The sequence below is a fragment of the Monodelphis domestica genome, chromosome 4, assembly GCF_027887165.1.
Source record: "Monodelphis domestica isolate mMonDom1 chromosome 4, mMonDom1.pri, whole genome shotgun sequence".
Classification (NCBI taxonomy): Eukaryota; Metazoa; Chordata; class Mammalia; order Didelphimorphia; family Didelphidae; genus Monodelphis; species Monodelphis domestica.
The window spans coordinates 228,889,267-228,904,077 of NC_077230.1; the positions used below are offsets into that span (position 1 = coordinate 228,889,267).

At 39.1% G+C, this 14,811-nt stretch overlaps 1 protein-coding gene across 4 annotated transcripts in view; it reads right to left on the minus strand.

The window, feature by feature from the left end:
* Positions 1-318: 318 nt before the first annotated feature.
* ARHGEF12 (Rho guanine nucleotide exchange factor 12) overlaps positions 319-14,811 on the minus strand; it is a 227,338-nt gene continuing 212,845 nt past the window's right edge. For all 4 annotated transcript variants that reach the window (XM_007494637.3, XM_056794216.1, XM_007494636.3 and 1 more), the window contains 4 exons: positions 7,498-7,986; positions 6,698-6,987; positions 5,108-5,177; positions 319-4,448 (listed from right to left, as the gene is read on the minus strand). In XM_007494637.3, the coding sequence (XP_007494699.2) occupies positions 4,438-4,448; positions 5,108-5,177; positions 6,698-6,987; positions 7,498-7,986 (860 nt within the window). In that variant the 3' untranslated portion in view covers positions 319-4,437. The remainder of the gene's footprint in view (positions 4,449-5,107; positions 5,178-6,697; positions 6,988-7,497; positions 7,987-14,811) is intronic.

Sequence of the window (14,811 nt, forward strand, 5' to 3'; positions counted from 1 at the left end):
AAGTTACCATAAAAACATTAAAACTTTTCAGTTTAAGGTAATATTTAAGTAAAAATGTCTCTGTGTGAGCTATAAAGAACTCTCTCCAGATGCTTGGAGTTCATGAACCCTAGATCCAACAATATTCATTAAAGTTTTTACATTACTGAGCTGTATTTGGCCACCTTCCCTGGGAAAGAAGTCTTGATAAGTAACATTTCTTAAAATCATGTCTACCAAGATTATCTAATGATTGCCTGGCTCACCACTTTTTCCTACATCACAGGCAGCTAGAGATAATCTAACAACACACAAACAAACCAAAAATAGCATACTTGGTTCATTTAAACTTATTTAATGATATTTGAATGTTCATTTTCTATTTTCCCAGATCCCAGAAAACAAAGTTCTTTTTAGATGACCAATATTTTGTTCCAGAAACATACAACCTTATCAGCTAGTTCATAAAAGAGCTATTTTACAAACGTACATCTGGATAATTAGAACAATAAAGTCTTTTAGACATTTCAAAACATGATCAGTAAAAATACAGGATTATTAATAAAGTTTTCTTTAAAGAATACTTCCAGATTTTTAAAAGTAATCTCTGTTAAAAGAGTACATGATTGTATGGTGTACAAGGAAAATAAGATGTTCTAGTATGAAGAGATTCAAAGATTTATTAAAAATAATAACCAACCATTTGCACATTATAGTGACCATTTTTGCAGTACACTTCCTTGTCAGTTTACACCTGGAAATAGAGGGGATTTGCTTCCTTTTTTGGGGGGGTGGGGGGAAGGGGGTGTTCAGGGGGAAGCACATTCCTTCAGCAAATTCATCAACAAAACCACCAACACCAGTGGAAGGAAACAGGTTACTTGGGTAAGGAAATTACAAACTCTTTGGAGAAAGGAACACTTTGGGAGAGGGCATTTTGAAAGGTATTAGGGGTGGGAATTAAAGAATATTTTACAAAAACATAACAATGCTGAAGGTGGGAAGCACATGAACAAAATTTTAGCTAAATTGTCCTATTAGTTTCTCTTTGAATATTGCCTACAGTTTTCAACAATGAGATATCTGAGGTTACCAGGCTAATAAGTCAAATTAATACTGCTTTTTAGAGCATAGAGATAGATCTCAGTTTGAAATATGTATATATCAGTCTCCATAAAATCTGTTGAATCTACCACCACCAAAAGAGCAAAGGAAGAAAGCAATGGAAGCAGCAGTGTTGCTCTCAACAATGAAAAATTTTAAGTGAGACCTGCTTTCTTCTGTACTAGCTTTTAAACAAAGCATTTTTTTAAACAGGGACTAATTCTATTAGGAAAACAGAACTAAGTGTTTGGAAAAAAACCCACCACATATAGAATTCCTCAATGAATGAGACCCTTAGCTTTTAAAAGTCATGATCAGATGGGAAACCTGGAAGTTAATTTGAAGTCAAATTTGTCCTGAATATAAGCTGATTTTAGAGTATGCAAAGCATATGGATTCTAGAACAGGGAACTCAGTTTTAAATCATGGTGCTTTGGGATTGTCAATATAACTTGACTAACTTTCTGTTCTCTGAAAGGGAATGAAATGTTCTAAATGTATTTCACCATTTAACAATCAAGGGGGCCATTAAAACCAACAGAACAGAATACATTTAGTAAATCCCTTCAACATCCCCTGAAACAACTAATTGGTTTTCTGTAGATCACTTTTTCTATTATTGTGTCCTTCTGGGAAAATAGGATCTCACCTTCTCTTTTATCTCTCCCTAAGAAAAGGACTTCCTAATGACCAGTTTTGCTTAAGGAGTGTGACCTGTAATTTCCTAACCCTTTCAACTGGAAGGGGGTAGATAGGATGTTAAAGTAACAGAAGGATGTGGATAGAATGACTTAAGGGAAACTGTCTTCCTCTTAACTGGCAGTTCTAAGATGGAAAGGGCACTTGAAGCTTTGGAATCTCTTCTGGACTATACTTTGGAGATACTAAATACTTAATTCTGTAGCACTTGAGCTACATTTTATATGGGTTGGTTTTACTTTTTATTTTTTCAGCTAGACTTTATCTCCATCATGCAGAGTAATAAGCTGAAGGAAGGACAGGATAACTAACTTGTTCAAGACCATTTACTGAATTAACTAGGATAGAATTTAAAGCATTGCACTTTTCCTACCTCCTGAAGGAGATATGCATTGTTAAGTGGTTTACTCTTTAGGTGTTTGGAGCAAACTTCTAGTTGTGTAATATTGCTCTTGCCCCCAAATTAAACTATCAGTGGGCATTTCTCAAATACCCACTTAACACCATCTCCTTTGATACAGAAAGATGTAGACAGCTGGTGCTGATGTATGGCTGGATACATGTGTACAGATAACCCTTTGGGTTGACAATGACCACAGTATTCTTGCCAGCAGTACATGATGTAACCATTTTGTTTCTTGGGAGATCCAAGGCTCCTCTTGGGAGATCAGGGAAAACTCCAGGCTGGTATCCTGTGAACTTGGGTTTTGCTTTTAAAGCTCCTTACCCCATTCTAGTTTAAATTACATTTTGTTTATAATCTGAGATGCAGTTCCAGTCTACAGGCATATCCCCAAATGAGTGATTGTAGCCATGTCCAAAAAGCATAGCTCAGGTGACAAGACACAGGCAGAGAACTTGATGCAGCCAGATGAACTGATTAAGTTGTAGCTTCATGATGCTTGAAAAACACCTGGGAATTCCTGCCATACATGATGAGAAAAACTTGATTTCTCTGTGACAGCTAAAAAGGGGGTAAAATTCACACACTGACCATTCACAGAAAGTGGAGGATACTAGTGGAAGATGTATGGAAAATGAATTCTTTGTATAGGAACAGGATTCTGCAGATTTGGCACATGGTTTTAATTGGCAAAAAACAAAAATAAAAAACTCCAAAGCTTGTTTACCTGATGTACAAAGAATATTGTTCAAAGACTGTGACTGAAGATGTTTTCGAGTGACAGTTCTGAAACCCCTATCCTCTGTAGGGTACTGCCAATGGTGCTACTAACCCTAGTGCAGGCAGTATCAAGAACCAGCCTGGAGGGTCCAGTGTATGTTCTGGTATTGATCTGCAGGCTTCCACTTCCAAGGTCAGTCTTGCTCCCAGGATGGAAAGGGCTACAGCAGTAAAGCCAAAGGAAGTGCTTACAGAGCTTGTGTGGGCAGTCCTGTAGTCTCCATTGCATTTCTTTCCATTTCAGCCTTGGCTCTCTTTGTAATACAAGTAGAGAGCATTCTGGCACAATCAGTGCAAAAATCAGAGTCAAACCTCCAGGTACTAAAAACTTACTGGCCCTTTAATCAGCAGTACCCGTGGCTCATGAAGCCATGGTTCAGCTCAGTAGTGATTCAGTTTGACACACACCCTTGCCAATCTCTCTATCCTTTTCTCCCTCCCATTCCCCCCACCCCACTATTCCCCTCTCTCTGAAGCATTTCCACTCTTTTTTTCTGCTCAAATTGCAGGGGTAATTCATACAAGTGCCAAAGCCCTATAATTGTAAAAATTAAACAATACCTAGACTATTTTACAGTCAAGAAAATAAAACTTGGCTTCTCTTCTCCCTATTGGATCCCATGATTCAATGGAAAAGAAAGAAGAGTGGATGGGGGTGGGAGTGGGGGATAGGAGGGGAGAGAAGGGAATAAATCAATTTTCAAGTGCCTGGCTATTTATTTAGTGCATTAAAAATTTTTGTGACATGGGAGAGGACCTTAGCTATAGAGGATGGATGCGTGCCACACAGGTAGGTAGCTCATCTTCTAACTGATTCCTCTTAAATACAGGCTAGGTCACTCTGTACATGAAAACCATAGGGAAGCAGCCCTTCAAAAAGCCATGTAGGGGCTAGCAGGGAGTGCTAAATTCAGTCCAGTGAAACCAAAACACCCTAATTCCCTGTAGCTCTCCCCAAACCACCCTCAACCCCCAGGCCTGAATTGTGATTTCAGGAGCAGCTGATCCTTGGGTGTACTAAATACAAAAGGCTAAAACTCTTGCTATTCAATTAAAACAAAACCATAAATGCAAAATTAAAATTAAAATGTGCTTTCAAAATGCGGAATGAAGTCAAATAAATACATCTGATTCTCTTTTTTCTCTTTTTTTTAAATGTCTAAATACATTTTTTATATCCTACACCCAAAGCTCTGTACATTTGGTTTTTGTTCTGAAAGCAAAATGAATTTCTGATAGTGAGGGGGGAAAAAATGAGAGAAAGGACACTCCCTCACTGACAAACAAGTGCAGCTGCCATACTGGGAAAAAAAACAATTCCCACTTGAGCATACTGGGACATGGCTAGCACTCTGAAGGTCCACAGGAAGATCCTCTATCACACACTCTCTCCCAGTCCACCCTGGAGCCAGGATGTGGTGATGCAAGGCCGAGGCTCAGAATCCAAACTTCAGCCAACAAGTGCTGTGGCTTTAACTTTTATCTGGGAAAAACAAAAGATATATGAAGACCAGAGTGAGTCAAGGGAAATGGTTTCCAGGACCTCTAATAATACGCATTTTTATGTTTATATGCATACATACAGGTGTGTGTGTGTGTGTGTGTGTGTGTGTGTGTGTGTGTGCCTCTATTAGAAAGTACAAGTATATTCTGATGTCTGTCAATGTGCAGTAAAGTCAATTAGACATAACTAAACTTTAACATTATGTCATAAAGTTTGCCATAACAAACAGCTATTAGTGCTATAGAAACATGTTACAAATGGACAAAAACATTGTCTTCGTAATGCTATATTTTTGCTGAACCAATTAACCTAATGGAGAAATGTCAAATAACAGATGATAACATGTACATTAGATACAGGTCCATACAAAGGCATAAGGAAACCTTCTTTAAACTTCTTGTTCATTTGAAGAACACATTCGTGCTAGAAAAACCAAGGGAGATCCATTTTCTCTACCACTAGGAAATCAGAGCTGCTTTAGTAAATCTTTCACTACTGTACTCATAATTTTCCAATTTACTAGTTTCCTAATCCTTGGTTCTTGAAAAAAGGTGAGAGGAGAGAACATGTAATGACACCAGAGCTGCTATCTGAAGAAAATATATGATCATGTAAGAGCATGTTAACTTTTCACATACCTGAGTGCTCCTCTGTGAGGGCTGATCCAGCCAGCCTTTGGCAAAGAGTCATGTAACTTTCCTCCACCTTCTGTAAAACACAATCCATATGATTTTCATCTGTTTTCAGAAGGGGAGTGGGGGAAGAGTTTTAGAAAGGGTAAAGAAAGGTTTTTATGCAATAAGTCAAGGTAGAATTGCTTTAGTCCTTACTTATATTTCCCTTATATGCCTTTGAATGAGAACATTATCTTGTTTAGAAATTTTGCTTTTGAAAAAGGACAACTTTCATTTCTCTTACATTCCTATGTTATGAATAATTTAGAAGTAATAAAAATAATTAACAGGAGTTAGTTAGATGGAGAGAATAAAGATAGCAAGTGGACAGCCAAAGTGTTTGGTATCTCCACGAAGTCAATTGAAAATCTTATAGCATACTAGGCTGATACTGTGCCAATTTTTTTAAAAGACATAGATAGAAGTCAAATAGGAAAGACAGTCATGGAGGGGTAATCATGTGCATTTAGAGGGTACTCCCAAATCAATGAAATTACAGATTCACTTGAGTACACAAGAAAGGAAAATCAAACCTATAAAGTACCCACAAAGGTTTTTGTTAAGCTGCCTTATTGTTTTATGTCATTTAGCATGAGGTCCATCACAAATAGTCTGCTTACAAATTGATTTCAGGCATTTCATCAACTGCAGGGCAGCACAATATAGCATTGTATATATATCAAGAAAAAATATCCCAACTAAGTCAAAATGTATTAGTGAGAGGTTAGATTTCTGCAAAAATGCCAGAACATTCCTACCTTCCCCCTTCTGCCACAAAGCTATTTATCCTAATAAAAATACAGCATATCTATTATATACATCTAGACTCCTTAGTATCTCTCTCTACCCCAGACTAAGGTGGGATCAACGACCCTCCAAAAACACAGATTAAAGTTGGCACAATCTCTTAACTTGAAAAAAACCCATATTAAAAAGGCCAATGAAAAAACACATGAGATAAGGAGGTCAATTTAGCCAAATGGCAGTCTGCTTATTCATCCTATACTCCGCCCCTTTACTCAACATTTGATGAAAATGACCTCTAGAACTGAGGACCTAGAGGAACTGCTGTTCACATTTCAAAATTTTCTTTCAATGCTGGGATTATCAAAGGAAAAGGTTTAGGGATCAGTCTAAAAGACAATGAAGCTTATATCCATCTATACCAAGAATCAGAAAACTACTACCACCACCACAATGTGTTATACAAATAAATAAAAGGCAACAGCAAGTTACAGATTTTCTCAATCTCAAATATCAGCCAAGAAAATCATATACATTCATATCCTTTAGCTTGGAAACATAATAGGAAAACATAGACACAAAAACACGTTTTTAATCCTTGTGATTCTATACACTAAGAAGTAGGGCTGCCCACCCTCTGCTTTGTATGCAGTCCTTTCCATGGACAAGAAAAGCACATGGGTTAGCATTCTAGAAGGTTTACTGAGATCAGTGGCTCATTCTTTCTTTGCTTCCTTTTTGCAGCATTTGCTCCTTGGAAGCAAGTGATAAGGAGGCTGAAACAGGCTTTAAAAAAGCAGTAGTGGATACCTTTAAGTGTTCAAGGTCAGCCTCTATCTTCCCAATGTACTGCATGATTTGGCTGTGTGAGTCTGTAGAAGAAGGAGGACTCTGGGCACTGAAGCCAAACTCCTCCACAGGTCCCCATCGCGGCTGGATGAGGTATTCAGAGGTGAATGGAGAACCTCCTCCATCAGACCGGGCATCCCGAAGAGGTTGCTGCTGGTGAGCCCAGCCCATAGCAGGGAGGCCTGGAACAACGTCCTCCTCCGTAGAGCTCTCCTGCACTGTTTCATAGCCATCGAGGATCAGAACATTTCCTGTTGATGGAACAGAAAAACAAATTACCACCACTCTCAACAGCTGGCAAAACAGAGAGCAGATATTGGGCAAGAAGTCTACAAATACCCAAATATCCATACACACTTAAGCTGTAGCTAGTGTTTTGATTTTATATTTTCAAATTGTTTAAAATTTCAGGTACTAGGGGCAGCTGGGTGGCTTAGTGGATTGAAATCCAGGCCCAGAGACAGGAAGTCCTGGGTTCAAATCTGTCCTCAGACACTTCCTAGTTGTGTGCCCCTGGGCAAGTCACTTAACCCCCATTGCCTAGCCCTTATCACTTTTCTGTATGAAAACCAATACACAGTGTTGATTCTAAGTCAGAAGATAAGGGTTTAAAATTTTTTTCAGGTACAATTAACATTTTAAAATACGACACATTCCATACAAGTTAAGGAAATAATTCAACACTCTCTATCCTGCTTTCTCAGTGCATAAACACCAGGAGAGTAAATAACTATGATCAAAATTGGTTCATATGAACTTGCCTGAGATCCGTAACTGAACAGTTTCTTCTTCCTTTCTTTCTATCCCATCACTTTCTGAAGGATTATCATCACTGTGGACTTCACGGGCGTCAAAAAAGTGCTCTCCGCTGTCATCAGGGCCCCCTTCTAGCTCTGTGCTAGATGGTTCTGGGGTCGTGATCATGTGGTCCATTACTAAAAGGTTACTTGCCCTGCTATTTTGAGATGCCAGTTCCATATAATCCTGTGGAATTGGGGATTCAATTGAAGTCCTTGGGCTGTAACATGCAGCAGTTTCACCAGTTCTGGTTTGGAGGGGCATCTGTCCTTCACAAGGCTGGCTAGTCTTATTATTTTCAGAATGGTCCAGGACATTTTGGATTGTATCTGGACATTTTACCTGTACCCCCTGGGAGGCTGCCCTAAACCTGGGGAAATGCTGCCAGTCTTCATGAGTTTTCTTTTCAGTCAAATCTAGCTGCTGTACCAATAACTGCTTCAAAAGACCCACTGAAAAAAGAAAGAAAAAAAAGACATTCATTGGTTTCTATTAGAATTCATGAGTGGCTAAGCCATTTCTAAATACAAATCAATCAACAACCATTTATTAACATCTTATAAATACCGCAAACCTAGCAGATTGGCCAATATGACAGCAAAGGAAAGTAATGAATGCTGGAGGGGATGTGGCAAAATTGGGACACTAATACACTGCTAGTGGGAGTTGTGAATTGACCCAACCATTTTGGGGGGCAATTTGGAATTTTGCGCAAAAGAGCTTTAAAAGACTGTTTACCCTTTAACCCAGTCATAGCACTGCTGGGTTTGTACCCTGTGAAGTGTGAATCACTTTTTTTTGTACCCCTATTTAGTACCTCACCAGACACTAAGTAAGGGAGTTCACAGGTCACTTGCAATCAGTCAGAAACTTGTGAATCCTTTGATAAGAGTTAAAATCTTCAGAGGGTAAGAAGTGGATCCCACAGATACTGCCTCCTTGGGCACGTGGAAGCCCTGTGATTGGCCCCTGTGAAGAGGGGAAAGGACAAGAAATCACTATAAAAGCCCTGAACTTCTTTGGCTGGGGGCAGTCTTCTGGAGATAGTCTTTGGGAGATAGTCTTCAGGAGGTTGTCTTCAGAAGTAGTCTTCGAGGGAGCTTTGGCTGGTGACCTGCCTCTGGAAGGTGACTTTGGACTTGGACCTTGACTTGGACTTGGACCTTGACTCTTGGACTGTTTCTTGGGCGAAAGAATAGCTGGGCTCTCCTTTCCTGGCTTCCTAGAGATAGATTAGTTCTGGAGAGGCGTTCCCCCCTTAGAGGAGGCAGCATTGGTGGAACACCTGGTCCTCTGGTCGAGGGTTAATAAGTCCTGCTGGGTTGAGCCAAGCACCGAAACGATATTTAGTGTGATAGGCTAGACATCTTCTCTTTTTTGTATTTCTCTTCTTTTACTGTTTCCACCTCTTTTATAAATAATAGTTATTAAAAGTCATTTTGACTTTGAGCTATAATACTTTAAATAGGCAACCACAAGATTACTTTAGAATCTTCATATATTTTAGTCAAACCCTTAATTTATTTCCTCATGACTCCAAAGAGATAATAAGGAAAAAGACTTGTACAAAAATATTCATAGTCGCACTCTTTGTGGAAGCAAAAAAACTGGAAAATGAGGGGATGCTCTTTGATTGGGGAATGGCTGAACATACTGTGGTGTCTGATGGTAATGGAATATTATTGTGCTGAAAGGAATAATAGAGTGGGGAAATTCCATGTGAACTGGAAAGACCTCCAGGAATTGATGCAGAGTGAAAGGAGCAGAACCAGGAGAACATTGTACACACAGAGATCGATACACTGTGGCACAATCGAATGTAATAGTTTTCTATTAGCAGCAATGCAATGACCCAGGACAATCCAGAGGGACTTAGGAGAAAGAACACTATTCACATTCAGAGAAAGAAATGTGGGAACAGAAATGCAGAAGAAAAACATATGACCGATCACATGGTTAGATGGGGATATGATTGGAGTTTTGATGTTAAAAAAAATCACTCTACTGCAAATATGAATAACATGGAAATATGTTTTGAACAATGATACATGTATAACCCAGTGGATTTGCTTGTCAGCTCCAGGAGGGTGGAAGGGAAGAGAGGAGGGAAAAATCATGAATTGTGTAACCATGGAAAAATATTTTAAATAAAATAAATGAATTTTTAAAAATCTTATAAACAAATGGGTGTCTAATAACACAAGTAGCAAATGCTAAAGGTCACTTTGTATTTAAAACACTGAAATAAATTGCCACATGTGCCTATGGTATGCCTTGGCCTTAGAGCTAGAAGGGATCACCTAGATGCATTAAGGTACCTTCAAGAATCTGGTATGTGGCCTGGGCAAGCTACTAGATACTAGTAACTTAACATCCTCTACTTTCTAGGTATATTGAGAAAATTAGGTTAAAAAAAAAAAGAATTTTTTTGAGCTACTCAGAAATAGATGTAAACATAAGGAAGCATTTTTTGCTAATTCTAATTTTTAAAGCAGCATGGTGCTGCTCTGCTCAAATAAATACCAGTAGCTTCCTATTTCCTCTAAGACCAAGTGAAAACTCTTCTGTGATTTACAGCCTTTACCAACCTGGTTCCACCTTATCTTTGCAGTCTTATAAATTAACCTCCCTTCATAAACCCTAGTGTAGCCAAACTGACCTTCTTGCCATTGCACACACATGACATTCCATCTTGCATTTCTTTTCCTTTCTATAGGCTGATCCTCTGTACCTGGAATGTACGGTGCTCCTTTCTTACCTGGGCTTCTCACAATCCCTACTGTCCTTCAGAGCTCTGTTCAGGGGCCACTTTCTATCAAACTTTTCCCCAATATCCCTGTGCTCAGAGCTTCCTCCCCTATTGAACTCTATTTCATTTGTATCTATATTGCATATACATCTATGGGTGTAGAGGGAGTTTCATCCCTTCTCCCTCCTGGATTGCCTACTGAATTCATCCCATTTTGCATGCAGCCCTGTGTCCATGAATGTGAATAAAAAGGTGTGTGTGGGACCCTACCAGGGTCTATTCCCTTGGAGGTGGCAGTGGAACACCATGGCTGAGTCAGCCAGCCATGTGGAGGACCATGTGGTCAGTTAGATTAGGCTTAAATCTTTACATATCTGCTTTTTCTATTTCAAGTGATTATTAATAAACTTTATGAAAAATAAGAACTTATAGATATTAATTTTAATCTAACATATGTATCCATATTTTCCCCCTACAGAAATTGCATTTATGTTTTAGTAACCCCAGTGTCAAGTCTCTAGCACACAGCAGGCCATTTGTTGGCTAAACAGTATAGTGTCTTAACAAAGAGAAAACATTCAAAATGTAAAAGCATTTATAAAAGGGTCGTAACAACTTAAGTAAACAATTTTATTTAGAGCCAAATTTTTCCATATAATTGTAGTAAACATATTACTGCAATGATCTTGGTTGATGATATATTTTCTCTCATCCCATCTGAGTCAGCCAATTGTAAGGAATGTTGGCAATATAATATAAATGTAGGCCTAGTATTTTTAAAAATTTTGACTTGACATCTTACTCGGTTATTCAGTTAGCTCAGGAGTGGATCAATATATTTGTATATGTGTATATATGTGTATATATGTATGTATATACACCCTTACTTAAATCATTCTCATGCCCATTACTTAACTCTCCTATATACTCTCCCTATACTACCCAAACAACATGCCTTAAAAAAAATTGTTTAACCCTTACCTTCTATATTAGAATAGATACTAAGTATCAGTTCCAAGGCAGAAGAGCACTAAGGGCTAGCCAGAAGGGGTTAAGTGACTTGCCCAGGGTCAAACAGCTAGGATGTGTCTAAGACCAGACTGGAACCCAGGACTTCCTGACTCCAGGCCTGGCTGTCTTTTACTGGGTCACCTAGTTGCCCCTCTATATGCATTTGTTACTAACAAAGTTCCAGGCACTGTCCTCAGTCAGAACTAGGGAGTATAAAGACGAAAATGAAATAGTCCTTGCCAAAAGAGATAGGAAGTAAATTGGGGGGAGCAGACAGGAATTAAGAAGGGATTCATGTATTCTATGTCATGAGTTGTTAAGGTAAAGAGTACATTCTTAGCATGAGGGACACAAAATGAAAGGTGCTAAGAAGGGAGCTGGCATGTCATGGAGAGGAACATAGGATTTTGCATGCAGTCTGTGTATAGAAGGGAATCATGCAAATACAGGCTATAAAGGGTTTAAAAATTTTTTTTAAATTTAGTCAATTTAGAACATTATTCCTTGGTTACAAGAATCATATTCTATCCCTCTCTCCCCTACCTCCACCCTTCCCGCAGCTGATGTGCAGTTTCACTGGGTATTGCATGTGTCCTTGATCAGAACCTATTTCCATGTTGTTGGTATTTGCACTAGGATGATCATTTAGAGTCTACATCCCCAATCATATCCCCCTCAACTCATGTAGTCCAGCAGTTGTTTTTCTTCTGTGTTTCTGCTCCCACAGTTTTTCCTCTGAATGTGGATAGTGTTTTCTTGTAGATTCCTCTGGGTGGTTCAGGATCACTGCATTGCCACTAATGGAGAAGTCCATTACGTTTGATTGTACCACAATGTATCAGTCTCTGTGTACAATGTTCTCCTGGTTCTGCTCCTCTCATCAATTCCTGGAGGTCATTCTGGTTCACATGGAATTCCTCCAGTTCATTATTCCTTTGAGCACAATAGTATTCCATCACCAACAGATACCACAATTTGTTCAGCCATTCCCCAATTGAAGGGCATCCCCTCATTTTCCTTTTTTTTTCTGCCAACACAAAGAGCGCAGCTATGAATGTTCTTGTACAAGTCTTTTTCCTTATAATATCTTTGGGGATTCAAACCCAGCAGTGCTATGGCTGGGTCAAAGGGCAGACAGTCTTTTACAAAGGGCTTTAAAAGAGAAACAGGAATTTATATTTAATACTGGAGGCAAGAGAGCCCCTCTGCAGGTTGGGGGGAGGTGGGAGGGAAATCACCTTGGAAGGAATACAGATTGCAGAAAAGAAAGGCTTGAAGAAAGAAGACCAATTAGGAAGTTACTGTAAAAGTTCAGGCAAAAAGTGAGAAGAGCCTGAACCAGGTGATGAGCAAGAGGATAGAGAGAAGGGGACAGTTGTAAAATATGTCAAGGAGGTAGGATCAGTCAAATTTAGCAACTGATATTAAACAAGGGAGAGTGAGGAGTCAGTGACAACAGTGAGGTTGAGAAGCTAGAAAATGCCTTCAATAGAAAGAAAGAAATCCAGAAGGAGAAAGGCCTTTGGGGAAAGAGACAGTTCAGTTTTAGCCATTCTGAATATGAAGTTTCTATAGGATATCCAGTTTTAAATATCTAAGAGGCAGATGGAGATGAACATCTGGAGCTTAGGAAAGGGATGGGGGGAGGGGCTGAACAGATGTGGGAATTAGCTGTATCAAGATGATAATTATATCCTTGGGAGCTGATAAATGAGAGGACACAGCCTTGGGGTATACCCAAGTTAGGGGTTATAAGAGATGGATTGAGCCCGAGGAGATAAGTAGGAGAAGAACCAGGATTAAAGTGTCATGAAAACCCACACAGGTCAGTGTGGCCAACTGTCAATTGTTATAGAGAAGTTGAGAACGATGAGAATTAAAAAAAATCTATCATCTTGGACAATTAAGAGATCATTGGCAAATTTTAGACTGAGAAATTTTGGCTGAAAGCTACACTTCAACAGGCTGAGAAGTATGAGAGAGGAGAGACAGTAGAAGCAATAGGTGTAAATAGCTTTTTCTAGAAGCTTAGTTGTGAAAGGCAGGCAAAATATAGATTGATACGATAAGGCAAGATATAGATTGATTCAATAAGGAGATGGTAGCTTCTAGTAGGGATTTTCTCAAAATGGGGGGAGACTGGAGTATATATTATACATATCAGAAAAGGAACCAGATGAAAGGAACAGATTGAAAATGATCATGGGGGATGGGATCAAGTCATACAGAATGGGGTTAGCTTTAGCTGGGAAAAAAGGAATGCCTATCAGAAACTAAAGGAGGAGAGTGGGGCATGATGTCATCAGGTTATAAAATAACAACAAAGAAAAAAGAGAAAAGAGACAGTAGGGTCATGGTCTCAATTTTACTGGCCAAGTCTGAGGCAAGATTCTTTGCTGAGAGTGTTGGGGAAGAGATAGTGCAGAAGGGCCAAATAGAGAAGACAAGTTTTGAACAATGTCTGTAGAAATAAGAATAGAGAATCAAATAAGGAGGAGGAAAGCAATTATCTTGCTTACAGGAAGGCTCAATTGAAATTAGAAATCATAAATATATAGTGGACGCCATCTGCTAGGCTGCCTGATTTCCTCCCATTCTATTCAGGAGAGTTTTAGCCACAGGAGACAAGGCAAATGATGGGAGTAATTCAAGATTTGCATTTGGCAAGGCAAGAATACTTTTACATATAAAAATATATTATAAAGGGGATAGCTAGGTGGCTCAGTGGATAGACAGACAGACCCGGAAATGAGAGGCCCTGGATTCAAATCTGACCATAGACACTTCCTGGGCAAGTCACTTAACCCCCTCTGCCTACTTTCTCTTTCCTTGGAACCAATACATGGTACTGATTCTAAGACAGAAAGAGATGTGATCAGATCTGGGAAAAACAGCAGTCCATTCCCTCTCTCTGCCAAGGTTTGTTACGCATATGAAGGCAGGCCAGCAAACTGAATCGGCTTCTATCTTACCTAAGCTTTACCTAAGATTCAAAACTTCTTTCAGAAGAAAATTAAGGTTCTTAAAAAAAAACAAAACCCTACATTGGTTGCCATCTGTAAGAATTAAATAATATTACTACCCAGATATATATTTTATAAAGTTTATTGGAAAGGGTAGACAACTATTCCTCTAAGTAAACTGACCACGTGGTGCTTAACCTGCATGTCTCTTCTCTCCTCCTCCCTCACCTGCCTGCTCTGTCTCTTCTCTGGTCTCCCTTTCAATTCTCCAGTGGTTCTCTCTGAGCAGCCCCCAGCCCCCAACCTTGACTTTTATTGACAAATGGAACCCTGGCAACCCTGGTGCAGTTGTGATATGTCAGGAATGTTTGATAGACAGGTAAAGCTCCTCAGGAGGGGGAAGGGATAAACTTCCTTGACACATAGTACTGAAAATATCTGATTCTGACATCACAATGAACTTTTGAAAATATTAATCACTTCATATTCATCTGCAATGTGCAAAGGACACTTTAAATGAAATATACCAAAGAAATTAACTTAATTAAATACAT